The sequence below is a fragment of the Staurois parvus genome, unplaced genomic scaffold, assembly GCF_062004578.1.
Source record: "Staurois parvus isolate SC_StPar_1 unplaced genomic scaffold, SC_StPar_1.0 ptg000056l, whole genome shotgun sequence".
In the NCBI taxonomy this organism is placed as follows: Eukaryota; Metazoa; Chordata; class Amphibia; order Anura; family Ranidae; genus Staurois; species Staurois parvus.
Window position 1 is genome coordinate 373147 of NW_028317852.1, and position 14094 is coordinate 387240.

At 42.3% G+C, this 14094-nt stretch overlaps 1 protein-coding gene across 1 annotated transcript in view; it reads left to right on the forward strand.

The window, feature by feature from the left end:
- Positions 1-14094, forward strand: part of TSPAN2 (tetraspanin 2) — a 226621-nt gene that overhangs the window by 169859 nt on the left and 42668 nt on the right. Inside the window, exon 3 of the mRNA XM_089668119.1 lies at positions 10931-11028. Within this exon, the coding sequence (XP_089524245.1) occupies positions 10931-11028 (98 nt within the window). The remainder of the gene's footprint in view (positions 1-10930; positions 11029-14094) is intronic.

Here is a 14094-nt window from a genome sequence, read left to right on the forward strand (position 1 = left end):
AGAAGAACATTAATCAGAGGAGCAGCCAAGAGGCCCATGGTAACTCTGGAGGAACTGCAGAGATCCACAGTTCAGGCAGGAGAATCTGTCCACAGGACAACTATCAGTTGTGCACTCCACAAATCTGGCTTTTATGGAAGAGTGGCAAGAAGAAAGCCATTGTTGAAAGAAAGCCATAAGAAGTCCCGTTTGAAGTTTGCGAGAAGCCATGGGGGATATAGCAAACATGTGGAAGAAGGTGCTCTGGTCAGATGAGACCAAAATGGAACTTTTTGGCCTAAAAGCAAACCGCTATGTGTGGTGGAAAACTAACTCTGCAGATCATCCTGAACATACCATCCCCACCATAAAACATGGTGGTGGCAGCATCATGTTGTGGGGATGCTTTTCTTCAGCAAGGACAGGGAAGCTGGTCACAGTTGATGGGAAGATGGATGGAGCCAAATACAGGGCAATCTTAGAAGAAAACCTGGTAGAGTCTGCATAAAGACTTGATATTGGGGTGGAGCTTCACCTTCTAGCAGGACAACAACCCTAAACATACAGCCAGAGCTACAATGGAATGGTTTAGATCAAAGCATATTCATGTGTTAGAACGGCCCTATCAAAGTCCAGACCTAAATCCAATTGAGAATCTGTGTCAAGACTTAAAAATTGCTGTTCACAGACGCTCTCCATCCAATCTGACAGAGCTGGAGCTATTTTTCAAAGAAAAATGGGCAAAAATGTCACTCTCTAGATGTGCAGCTGGTAGAGACATCCCCAAAAAGACTTCCAGCTGTAATTGCAACAAAAATGCACACCACACTTTTCAGATATTTATTTGTAAAAAATTTTGAAAACCATTTATCATTTTCCCTCCACTTCACAATTATGTGCCACTTTGTGTTGGTCTATCACAGAAAATCCCAATAAAATACATTTCCATTTTTGACATGACAAAATGTGGAAAATTTGAAGGGGTATGAATACTTTTTCAAGGCGCTATAATATTCCGCAACTCTACAGCGCTGTAAGTACTCTATAAAGCAGCCATTTGACACGGGATTCAACCACAGAATGTGTGCATTATTATTCAACATAAGCTTACATTGGTGTCAGTAGCAATGTTTGTGTTTCAGTGGTGGTCAGTGTCCCTCCAGGGGCGGACTGACCATTGGGGAACTCGGGCACTGCCCGAGGGCCCGGGGTCAGTAGGGGGCCCCATGAGATGTCCCTGGTACCTTACATAGGCTTTTTTGGGTGTGGTTTGAGTGTGGGCGAGGACACAGGGGCCCCATGATCCCCTATTGCCCGGGGGCCCCATGAGTTATCAGTCCGCCCCTGTGTCCCTCTACATTGGACGTAAGTGTCAATAACCCTGTTATATTGGTGGTAGTAAAAATAATGATTTCTTTTCTGCAGACTTGCCAAATTTTGTGTTTTTCTGAAAAAAAAAAAAAGATGGGACTTGCAAAATGTAACAAATTTTCACAATTGATTGAGTTGGTTTAATTGGCTATATGTCCTACATAAAAGCTGAACTTTAGGCAGATTTAAAAACAATTAACACATTGTTACACATGTTATGTACTGTCCTCATTAAAAACATTAAATGTATTTTCAAATTCAATTTTTAAAGTACCTGAATCATATGATACCATTACAGCCAATCATAGCGATTACAGAAAGTTTGTTTACAAAGAAACTTTTGGCTGCAGATGGCCTTTTTGCACAGTGAGAGGGACATGGTGTCATCTGCAGGTTGAACAATTGCAGTGTTTGCTTTACAGTGTGTAATAAATATTGAGTTGATTAAGCCCCCGGTCATATCAAAGCTGATTTTGAAATCGTGTGACTTACAGTGAAGTCACACAATTTCAAAATCAGGTGACCTAACGATTTCAGTTACGATTAGCAAGACATCTGACACAGATGTCTATGCAAATCACAACAAAAATAGTACTTTAGAAATCGATGCGACTCCGACCAAGTTGGAACTGCACAGATATGACCGCTCTAATAGCAGACAATAGGGTGCGACTTGGCATACGATTTGCAAGTTGCATGGCATGCAAATCTTATGCAAAGTCGCACCTGATGTGACTAGGGTGTAAAGTGCTCATTTACAACACAATCTCTGCATTCACGGTACCTTTCAGCTCGCAGTTTGCACATCTTTTCAATGCATTTGCAGTGTGTTTCTTGGAATCATTTTTCATTTATTTCCGTTATTTATTTACTAAGTTGCATTTGCATGCATACCTGCACATTTGCAGTGTGTTTGCTTGCATTCATGCGCATTTTCGGTGTCTTCCAGTGTGGAAAAATGCTGCATGCTACTAGGCTCATTGGAATACATTTATTTTCTTGCATATGCATTTTTGATGCATTTAAAAACACACCTGATTGCATCTGGTGTAAATGAGCCCTAAGGCCTCATTTACACATGTGTTGCTCTCTGAAGAGCGATCTATGTTGAATTGCTCTTCAGAGGGCATTTGACAGGTGGTGAGGAGAGGGCCTATCACCTCCTCACCACCTGTTTAACCCATATAACCCTGCACCAGTGCACCGCAGCTGCCTGAATTGCATGTGGATGTGGGGTTACTGTAGCATTTACAGTAGGTATCATAGTTTTGTTTCAGTATTTTCCTAAAAACTGTATACTGAAAGTACATAAGACATTTGTGTGAGTAGATATCATACTTTTATACTCGGGGCCATATAAGATGAACGAGCATCATGATCCCCTCAAGCAGTGGAAACAAAACATTCCAATATTTAGATGTGAAGAGCCTACGTTCCAGTGGACTATTTGTACAAACAGCTTTGTATACCTGCATCTGACAAACGCAAGACCCATGAATACAATTCCATACATTATGTAAGTCAGTTTTTATTGTATGTACTGCAAATGTCATACATTACCCATTCTTTCCATGCATGGCCTCATGTGTGCAGACATAGGACTTTTAACTTCATTGCACTGAACCCTCTGAGGCAATTCTTGGTAGCTTTGAAATGTGCCTGTGAACAGGGAGGTTGCTAGATCTGGAATTGATCTGGGAGAACCCCGTGTACTGGATGAAGACCTATTTGCAGTGCACCTGCCTTAGCCTAGGGAAGTCTATATCTGCTTTGATGTGCCTCCTACTTATGCTAAGCTTTAGCCCCTCTACCAAAGTGTCGCATTTGGTGCCTCAATTGATGCAAAGACCAAAGTGCATAAAAACCAATTCAATTTCATGATTGGTACACTGTTCACTTCTCCCTGAGATTGACTAAAGTAACCACACTGACAACAAAGATACCGTATTTTCCAGCGTATAAGACGACTGGGCGTATAAGACGACCCCCTACTTTTCCTGTTAAAATATAGGGTTTGGGCTATACTCGCCGTATAAGACTACCCCTCTTCCAAAGCACACCAAATAAAAATTAAAAAACATCAGATTTGATTTCAATATGGTATGCTATTTCAGTATGGTATTCCAATGATGGGGTGCTATTCCTCCCACTGACACCAATGATGGGGGATGATTCCTCGCTCTGACACCAATGATGGGGCACTATTCCTCCCACTGACACCAATGATGGGGTGCTATTCCTCCCACTGACACCAATGATGGGGCACGATTCCTCACTCTGACACCAATGATGGGGCACTATTCCTCCCAGTGACACCAATGATGGGACACTATTCCTTCCACTGACACGAATGATGGTGCCCCATCATTAGTGTCAGTGTGTGAGGAATAGTGTCCCATCATGAGTGTCAGTGGGAGGAATAGTACTCAATCAGTGTCAGTGGGAGAAATAGTGCCCCATCATTGGTGTCAGTGGGAAGAATCGTGGCCCATCATTGGTGTCAGTGGGAGGAATAGTGCCCCATCATTAATATCATTGGGAGGAATAGTGTCCCATCATTGGTGTCAGTGGGAGGAATAGTGTCCCATCATTGGTGTCAGTGGGAGGAATAGCACCCCATCATTGGTGTCAGTGGGAGGAACAGCACCCCATCATTGGTGTCAGTGGGAGGAATAGCACCCCATCATTGCTGTCAGTGGGGGGAAAAGTAGTGCCCCATCGTTGGTGTCAATGGGGGGAGGAATAGTGCCCCATCGTTGGTGTCAGTGGGGGGGAGGAATAGTGCCCCATCGTTGGTGTCAGTGGGGGGGGGGATAGTGCCCCATCGTTGGTGTCAGTGGGGGGGAGGAGGAATAGCGCCCCATCGTTGGTGTCAGTGGGGGGAGGAATAGTGCTCCATCGTTGGTGTCAGTGGGGGGGAGGAATGGTTCCCCATTGTTAGTGTCAGTGGGGGGGGGGATAGTGCCCCATCGTTGGTGTCAGTGGGGGGGGGAATAGTGCCCCATCGTTGGTGTCAGTGGGGGGGGGGAATAGTGCCCCATCGTTGGTGTCAGTGGGAGGAATAATTCCCCATCATTTGTATCAGTGACACCAGTGATGGGGCACTATTCCTCCCACTGACACAAATGACACTTGCTAACCCCTGTTCCAGCATGGTGCTGCTGCAGCCAGCATATGTGGTTGCAGCAGCACCATCTGCACGGCACACTTACCGGCCGCTCCCTCACTCGATGTTTGCGGGGCCGCTCGGCTCTGCCTCCTCTCAGGTGATTGGCTGCCTGTGTGCCTTTCCTGGCGCCCAATCACCAGTGAGGAGGCGGGGCCGAGCGGCCACGCGAACATCGAGTGAGGGAGTGGCCGAACTGAATGAAGGAGCAGCTGTGATTCCTGGACTGGATCATCGTGGGACTTGGACCGGAGCCAGGTAAGAAACAGCAGCCCCCTGCCCGCCCCTGTACTTAGTGTCCCTTCCGTTGCCACCACCACAATCCAAATCACGCCCCTTCACCATCCTGCCCTTCTGTCATCACGTAACCCCTTTATTACCGTACAGACTAGTCTGAAGAGACCGTCCCCAGTCATAGTTTATAACATTGGACATTGCTGTTTCCATTACTCTTACCAGGGGCGGACTGACCATTTGGAAACTCGGGCACTGCCCGAGGGCCCGGGGTCAGTAGGGGGCCCCATGAGATGCCCCTGGTACCTTTTTCATAGGCTTTTTTGAGTTTGGGCAAGGACACAGGGGCCCCATGATTGCCTATTGCCCAGGGGCCCCATGAGTTGTCAGTCGGCCCCTGGTTCTTACTATGGAAGAATAACCTCTGGCTGTTATAGGAAACTGTACTTTCAGTATTACCGTATTGAACAGACACAAGTAGCTAATTTAGCTTGAGTTTTTATTGCTTGATGTACACTAATTAATGCTTACTGTCAAATCGAAATCTTGCAAGTACTGATCTCTAGCTTGTTTTGTGATCTGACCCTAATTATGGTTGTAAAAAAACCTCTGAGATTGTTTTTAACTGCTTAATATTACACCCCCAATTAACCCTAATTAGCTCCTTCAACAGCAATATCACATTAGCTAGTCTTTTTTTCAGTAAATCACATTTTTTTCTCTGTTAGTAAACAGACATTTTATTTATTTAAGATTTATTACAGTTATTTTGTAGTGCTGTGTTTAAATTATTATTATTATTATTATACAGGATTTATATAGCGCCAACAGTTTACGCAGCACTTTACAACATCAGGGCAGATAGTACAATCACAATACAAATTAATACAGGAGGATTCCGAGGGCCCTGCTCATTACAGCTTACAATCTAAGAGGGAGGGTAAATATAAAATGCAAAATGCTCTCACTTTCAAGCTAATTGATGGAAAGCTAAGCTGTCCCTTCTAACCTGGTACTGTGTGCACAGGAAGTTCAGGGAAGCACATTGATGTCATCATCATGGTAGCTACAGGCAAATTTGCTAGACGGGTTACCTTAACTCTTAGCTGCAGCACCAGGAACTCTTCAAAATCAGTGTTCTTCTTATCATCCATTGCATTTTCTTGCACCAAGTACTGGGAAATATAGGAGGTTATCAAGCAAAGAAGCATTACTGAAAGGGCTGCCAAAGGTTAACAGGTATTGAATTGTCACAAATACCAAAGACCTGTAGATATCTACTCAAATTAAGTCAATGCAATCCAGTTCAGATTCTTATTCATGATAATCAGTAGATTATTCATGCTGGTATGTACTTCATTTTATACAGTATCATCTTACAGCACCTTATGTTGAGCATAAATTATTACTATTATTATTATTATACAGGATTTATACAGCGCCAACAGTTTGCTCAGAGCTTTACAATATAACGTCAGACGATATAGCAATAATACATTTCAATACAAAGGAATAGGAAGGCCCTGCTCCTCGGAGCTTACAATCTAAGATATAAATCTAAAACTAGAGATCCCATTTAAATTGTTCATGACACACTAGTATGTTTGATAAAGCTTACATTTTGTTCTGCTTATATATTGTCATCTCTCATTCCTCCTTTTCTTCGCATCAACATGCTCATGAACCTTTTAAATAAAACTTTTCTACTTTCATGGCATACCTAATTTAAAGCCAAGTGACATCATCACTGGGTTTCTGAGCTTCTCTCTGCAATGCTGGCTGACCATGACCCGTGGGAGTGACCGGCAGGGTGCTGTACATACCAACCTACCTCAGTGCTCTTATCAAGAGCCCCCAGCCTTGATACAAGCTCTTGAGAGGAGTTATGTAAATATCAAAGTGCCTTGGTGGATAGATATCAGTCTGGAAGAGTAGGTGTTCCCATGCACTCTGGTTATTGGTGATGCTGAGTGTCCACGATTGAAGGAACTGAAACCCAATGAATAAAAAGAGCAGGCCAGGGACTGCAAGGCTGGAGACAAAATGGTTCTGTCTGACCTAATGAAGCTTTTAATGCACACTGTGAGAAGCTCACAATGTATGGTGAAATCAGACCAAGCAATCTCCAGAGAGGAGCTTGTAGAACTTTGCAGAACTAAAGGTAAAGCTGAAGTTCAGCTTCAATACTCAGGACAGGGCTTAGAGTGTTTTTTTTTTTTTTTTAAACACTTACATGTCTACCCCTTTTGACTTTTTTGTGGTATTTTTCTTAATCATCTGGTTGGAGATTTATGAAGACTTCTGACAAATGCAGACAAATCTTTCAGCTTAAAGGAAGATTTTATGTGTCTGAAAATTGATCCAGGAGTACTACAGACACAGACGCTGCAGCTGTAAATACATGTATGAGCCCCAATGGAAAAAATAGAATGTTCTTCAGACACAAATTGGCAGGAGGTGGGTGTAAGCATAGCAGTGAATCCTGGGACTTCCCCAGGGATAGATCTCCTTCCAGTTTCCAGTCTGTCCTGTGCTAAAGTTTCACATACAGCTGTCGCCCAAATTATATTTCATGTTACTACTGAAGAGATAGATTTTAGTTTGTCTAATTTTGCAGTGTCTTCGATCCCTGTCCACCTCACTAATTAAAAGTTTATATAACTAGGTTTACATTAACTACAAATGTCAGTTCACTACATTTATGTGAATTATTTGCAAGATTAGTGCAAATTATACCTCCGATCAATATCTGCATCCAAAACAAGAATATATCATAATTCAAGTTTATGTGGAAAAAATAGAGACCATGGTGCTGAATTCGAGGCTAATTTAGTCAACATGTCTGCTGTGAGGAAGCTTATTTGCAAAGCTGGAAAGTTCCCTAAAACAGCCCGTAGATGACTCAATTTTCTTTCCTTCCACCACGGGTCAAAACACTGCTGCTCCTGGATGCACTGGCCCTTGTGTTTTTTTTTCTGATGGTAAATGCTACTGCTACTAAAATCTTCTAAAAGTCTATGTGTGCATGGACACATAGGATAACATGGAGGGCCGTTTGGAAGTAGTAACAAAAAAATGCCTGATGCCCCTAAAAGTGGCTGCAAAAAGCCCTGTGTGCATGAGGCCTTAAAGTGGTTGTAACCCCTTATACAGTGGGTATAGAAAATAATGACCCCCTTGGATATATCTCAACCTTCGAGATTTGACCAGTCCCTTCTGTCGATATGAGGATGGATTTTGCTGGGATCACCTCGGAGCCCCCCCCCCCCCTTTTTTTTTTTGGTGTTGTTGTTGTCCGTGTCTCTCTACTGTTTGTCTTTTCCTAACCTTCTGTCAAATCTGTCCTTAAACATATTTTTCGGATTGTGCTTGCGCTACATCTGCAATACTACCAATGCAATCTGGATTTCTTTGTAAACTTTAGGTTTTGAACATGTATCATTTTTTGGAGAAGGCCTCTTCCCGTGCCTCTCCCGTTCTCTATAATGTTGATGTAGCAAAACTCCCCTTTAGAGTTTATATTATCATTGACCCACAAAGGTTTGTTAATCATTCTCTCCCAACCCCTTCCCCCATCTTTTCCTACAGGGCACCTATGTAAACTTTTCAGCTTATGCCTTTTCCAGTGCATGCCTTGAATTAGCTTCCCCTCACCCACTAAAATTTCTAATTGTTGGTCATTGAATCTATGTTCCGAATGTTTGTTTATCTTTGCTTAATATTCAATAAAGCTCTTTGTAAAAGAAAAGAATGACCCCCTTTAACCACCTCCTGCCCGCCATATAAGGCAATGATGGGCGCAAGGCGGTTATCTCGTTCTGGGAGGACGTCATATGACGTCCTGCCACTCTAACTGCGCACGCGCGGCTCCGGGAGCGCGCAGCACGGTGGTCGGCAGTGCGCTGTGTCCCTCGGACACAGCGGATCACCGATCAACGGAAAGAGCCGAAGATGTCGGCTCGGTCATGTGATCAGTTGTGTAGGGAAATGCCGGTTATTGGCATTTCTCTCCTCATGAGCTGTCACGCTGACAGCTTGAGAGGAGAGGAGAGCCGGTAATCGGAATTCCTCGGAGGGGACATGGGCACTGATCATCAGGGCACTGATGATCAGTGTGCCCTGATGATCAGTGTAGCCCCAGCAGTGCCACCCATCTGTGTCCATCAATGCCAGCTGTCAGTGCTCATCAATGCCACCTGCCAGTGTCCATCAGTGCCTCATCAATGCCACATATCAGTGCCCATCTGAGCTGCCTTTCAGTGTCACCTATCAATGCCAGTCATTGCCGCCTATTAGTGCTGTCAATCAGTGCCATCTATCAGTGCCGGTCAGTGCTCCCTATCAGTGCCAGTCAGTGCCGCCTATCAGTGCCCATCAGTGTTGCCTAACAGTGCCAGTCAGTGCCGGCTATCAGTGCCATATACGAGTGCTGCATTTCAGTGCCCATCATTGATGCCTGTCAATGCCCATCAGTGGCACCTACTACTGCCTCCTTATCAGTGCCCATCAGTGCCACCTATCAGTGCCCATCAGTGCCACCTATCAGTGCCCATCAGTGCAGCCTATCAGTGCCCATCACTGCAGCCTCATTAGCACACAACAGTGAAGGAGAAAAACCACTTATTTAGAACATTTTTTTAACAAAAACTAAGAAAAAACATGTTTTTTTTCAAAATTTTAATTTGTTGGTTTGTTTAGCAAAAAAATAAAAAACCCAGAGGTGATTAAATACCACCAAAAGAAAGCTCTATCTGTCTCAAAAAATGATAAACATTTCATATGGGTACAGTGTTGCATGACCGCGCAATTGTCATTCAAAGTGTGACAGTGCTGAAAGCTGAAAACTGGCCTGGGCAGGAAGGGGGTATAAGTGCCCTGTAGGCAAGTGGTTAAAATAATCACATTTTGTTGCTTTGAGGCCTGAAATGAAGACAGACATCATTTTTTTTATCTGTATTAGCAACAAAATGTGGTTATTTTAAAGGGGGGGGGGGATTCCTTTCTATACCCACTTTATATACTCAGTGAAATGACTGACCTCAGGTGAGAGACAGAGGTGAAACAAATCCTTCTACATATCTTGTACTTGTTATCTGCAGTCTTCTCTTTACATTCATTCAAAGTGCTGAATTTATAAAGCATGTCTGAGAGTTCAGAAAAAAAGGGACGGAGAGCTGAAATTACACACTATAGAGCTCATTGGAGGGACACACTCCCAGCTGAGGCTGTCAATTTGCTGTAGGTTCCTCCCGTCACCATTTTTCTCTGTGTCAGGAAAACTTGTCAGATGTGATTCATGCTGATAGAAGAGGAAGGAAGCAACAGACAGAAATTATACTTGGTTCTCTAAATTGAGACAAGTACACACTATAGAGGGATATGCATTGTTCATATTTCACGTCTGAGGTTTACAACCACTTTAATCTGACCAAACATTGAGTAATGTTCATCTGGCTCCTGATAAATGGGCTGAATTTCACTTGCTGGCCTCACTTTTTGCAATAAACATTTTCAGCTGACCTGTGGATGCATCCAATTGATCCAAATGAATGAAGCTGCTGTTTGTTTTTTCTGCTAGCCAACCCTGGTGGTTGTCAAAATAGAGTAGCCCAGCAGCTGATTAACATGGATGGAGAAACATGTGTTGTCCTATTGATAGGATTCCAGAGACAGGCAAAAAATGTTTTGAAGGCCCAAGGGAACCTTATTTATAGAGCCTTTAAAGAAAGAAGTGAGAGATGACATGATTAATACCCATTTTATCATTAGCAAATAGGCATGCCAAAATGATTGTTAGATCCAGAGATATAACTTCTGAAGTTATACATTACACCTCTCTTGAACCTGCCTATTGGTCAGTGAGGGAACCTATCACAATAATGGTCCAATGAGAGGTCTTAGGAGGTTAACCCTAAGCATTTAGCATGATATTATTTATTGTCTTTTATACACTTCTGCTTTTTATACCACTTTATTTTTACAGCTCACTAGAATGCAGATAAACATTACTCGCTCAATGTTTTTGTCTGTTCTTTATCAAGGAAAGGATTGTAAGAGGTTCCAGGAAGCAACTTTATTTTTTTCCTTTTCTTATATTTTCTAGAACTTGTCTTTTTTAGTTTATGTAAGGAATTGAATAAAATAATATATGATTAATTTGCTTTTTGTTTTATTTCACAGGGCTTTATGTACTGATAGGAGCTGGTGCATTGATGATGCTGATTGGCTTCTTTGGCTGCTGTGGAGCTGCCCGTGAATCCCAGTGTTTGCTTGGGGCGGTAAGGGAAATTTTTCTGCCAATTCAGCATACAGTTTTTCGTTTAAATAAAACAATACCAAACATTTCAAGTTCAGATGATCTTCAGGCAAACAGCAAATTACACACTTGAAGTACATACACCCATCAAGCAATTTATCGGAATACTATACAGTGGGTAAAATAATAATTTGATCCCCTGCACATTTTGTAAGTTTGCCTACTTACAAAGAAATGAAGGGTCTAAAATTTTTATCATACAGTCAGGTCCATAAATATTGGGACATCGACACAATTCTAACATTTTTGGCTCTATACACCACCACAATGGATTTGAAATGAAACAAACAAGATGTGCTTTAACTGCAGACTGTCAGCTTTCATTTGAGGGTATTTACATCCAAATCAGGTGAACGGTGTAGGAATTATAACAGTTTGCATATGTGCCTCCCACTTGGTAATGGGACAGAATAATAATCATAAATCAAACTTTCACTTTTTAATACTTGGTTGCAAATCCTTTGCAGTCAATACAGCCTGAAGTCTGGAACGCATAGACATCACCAGACACTGGGTTTCATCCCTGGTGATGCTCTGCCAGGCCTCTACTGCAACTGTCTTCAGTTCCTGCTTGTTCTTGGGGCATTTTCCCTTCAGTTTTGTCTTCAGCAAGTGAAATGCATGCTCAATCGGATTCAGGTCAGGTGATTGACTTGGCCATTGCATAACATTCCACTTCTTTCCCTTAAAAAACTCTTTGGTTGCTTTTGCAGTATGCTTTGGGTCATTGTCCATCTGCACTGTGAAGCGGCGTCCAATGAGTTCTGAAGCATTTGGCTGAATATGAGCAGATAATATTGCCCGAAACACTTCAGAATTCATCCTGCTGCTTTTGTCAGCAGTCACATCATCAATAAATACAAGAGAAACAGCGCAAATTTAGATGATTAATCAATATAATAAATCATATAAAGTAGGTGCATAAATTATTCGTGTTTGCCCTTAATCTTAAACAAAAACACCCAAAAGTCCATGTGCTGAAAACATAATTAAATTGTTGAAATAAAAGTGCAAACTTCTTTTCTTCAAAAAATACTTTCACCTTCCACCCGTGCACAAACCAACATCGAATACACTCACCAGAACTTGGTGAGTAAAAGACCTTTAAGGAATTTTTAGGGATCCTAAACCCTCTTTGGTGCCACGCTAGGGAAAATCTTCACCCTCCGAATAGACTCCACCATCCAACCATAGGGTTGGATGGTGGAGTCAAGACCTTGATAACGTCTTGATAACGCCCTACAGGAGGGGCGAAACGCGTTGACGCATTTCCGGTCCACACTCCATGCGCCTGACGTCATTTCCGGAGAGTGGAACGCACGCTGAGCGGTGCGTTCCAGCGGCCATCTTGGTTCACTGTTTGGTCTAAGAGGAGTCCTGTCTTTGTTCCACTGTGGATGTGAGAGTCCTGGAAGGAAAAGTTTGTATATCTGCTGGAACTGAAGCCTTTTATACATAATAAACATGCCTTTAGCAAGTGTTTAACATGTGAGTGGCCTTAATCTCCATTTGGAAAAAGTTACTATTGTGTGACAATATTATGCTATGTGAGTTTTTTTCTTTTGGTTGGATGGTGGAGTCTATTCGGAGGGTGAAGATTTTCCCTAGCGTGGCACCAAAGAGGGTTTAGGATCCCTAAAAATTCCTTAAAGGTCTTTTACTCACCAAGTTCTGGTGAGTGTATTCGATGTTGGTTTGTGCACGGGTGGAAGGTGAAAGTATTTTTTGAAGAAAAGAAGTTTGCACTTTTATTTCAACAATTTAATTATGTTTTCAGCACATGGACTTTTGGGTGTTTTTGTTTAAGATTAAGGGCAAACACGAATAATTTATGCACCTATTTTATATGATTTATTATATTGATTAATCATCTAAATTTGCGCTGTTTATTTATATTTATATTGTTTGTGTTTTCACGATTGGCACAGCAGCATTTTTAGAGTGTTATTTGGAAAGTTTTGGCGCAGGAATAAGTTTTCTTGTATAAATAAATACAAGAGAACCAGTTCCATTGGCAGCCATACATGCCCACACCATGACACTACCACCACCATGCTTCACTGATGAGGTGGTATGCTTAGGATCATGAGCAGTTCCTTTCCTTCTCCATACTCTTCTCTTCCCATCACTCTGGTACAAGTTGATCTTGGTCTCATCTGTCCATAGGATGTTGTTCCAGAACTGTGAAGGCTTTTTTAGATGTCGTTTGGCAAACTCTAATCTGGCCTTCCTGTTTTTGAGGCTCACCAATGGTTTACATCTTGTGGTGAACCCTCTGTATTCACTCTGGTGAAGTCTTCTCTTGATTGTTGACTTTGACACACATACACCTACCTCCTGGAGAGTGTTCTTGATCTGGCCAACTGTTGTGAAGGGTGTTTTCTTCACCAGGGAAAGAATTCTTCGGTCATCCACTACAGTTGTTTACGTGGTCTTCCTGGTCTTTTGGTGTTGCTGAGCTCACCGGTGCGTTCCTTCTTTTTAAGAATGTTCCAAACAGTTGTTTTAGCCAAGCCTAATGTTTTTGCTATCTCTTTGATGGGTTTGGTTTTTTTTTTCAGCCTAATGATGGCTTGCTTCACTGATAGTGACAGCTCTTTGGATCTCATCTTGAGAGTTGACAGCAACAGATTCCAAATGCAAATAGCACACTTGAAATGAACTCTGGACCTTTTATCTGCTCATTGTAGTTGGGATAATGAGGAAATAACACACACCTGGCCATGGAACAGCTGAGAAGCCAATTGTCCCATTACTTTTGGTCCCTTAACACGTGGGAGGCACATATGCAAACTGTTGTAATTCCTACACCGTTCACCTGATTTAGATGTAAATACCCTCAAATTAAAGCTGACAGTCCGCAGTTAAAGAACATCTTGTTCGTTTCATTTCAAATCCATTGTGGTGGTGTATAGAGCCAAAAATGTTAGAATTGTGTCGATGTCCCAATATTTATGGACCTGACTGTAGGTGTATTTTAAATGATAGAGACAGAATATCAACTAAAAATCCAGAAAAAACACATGAT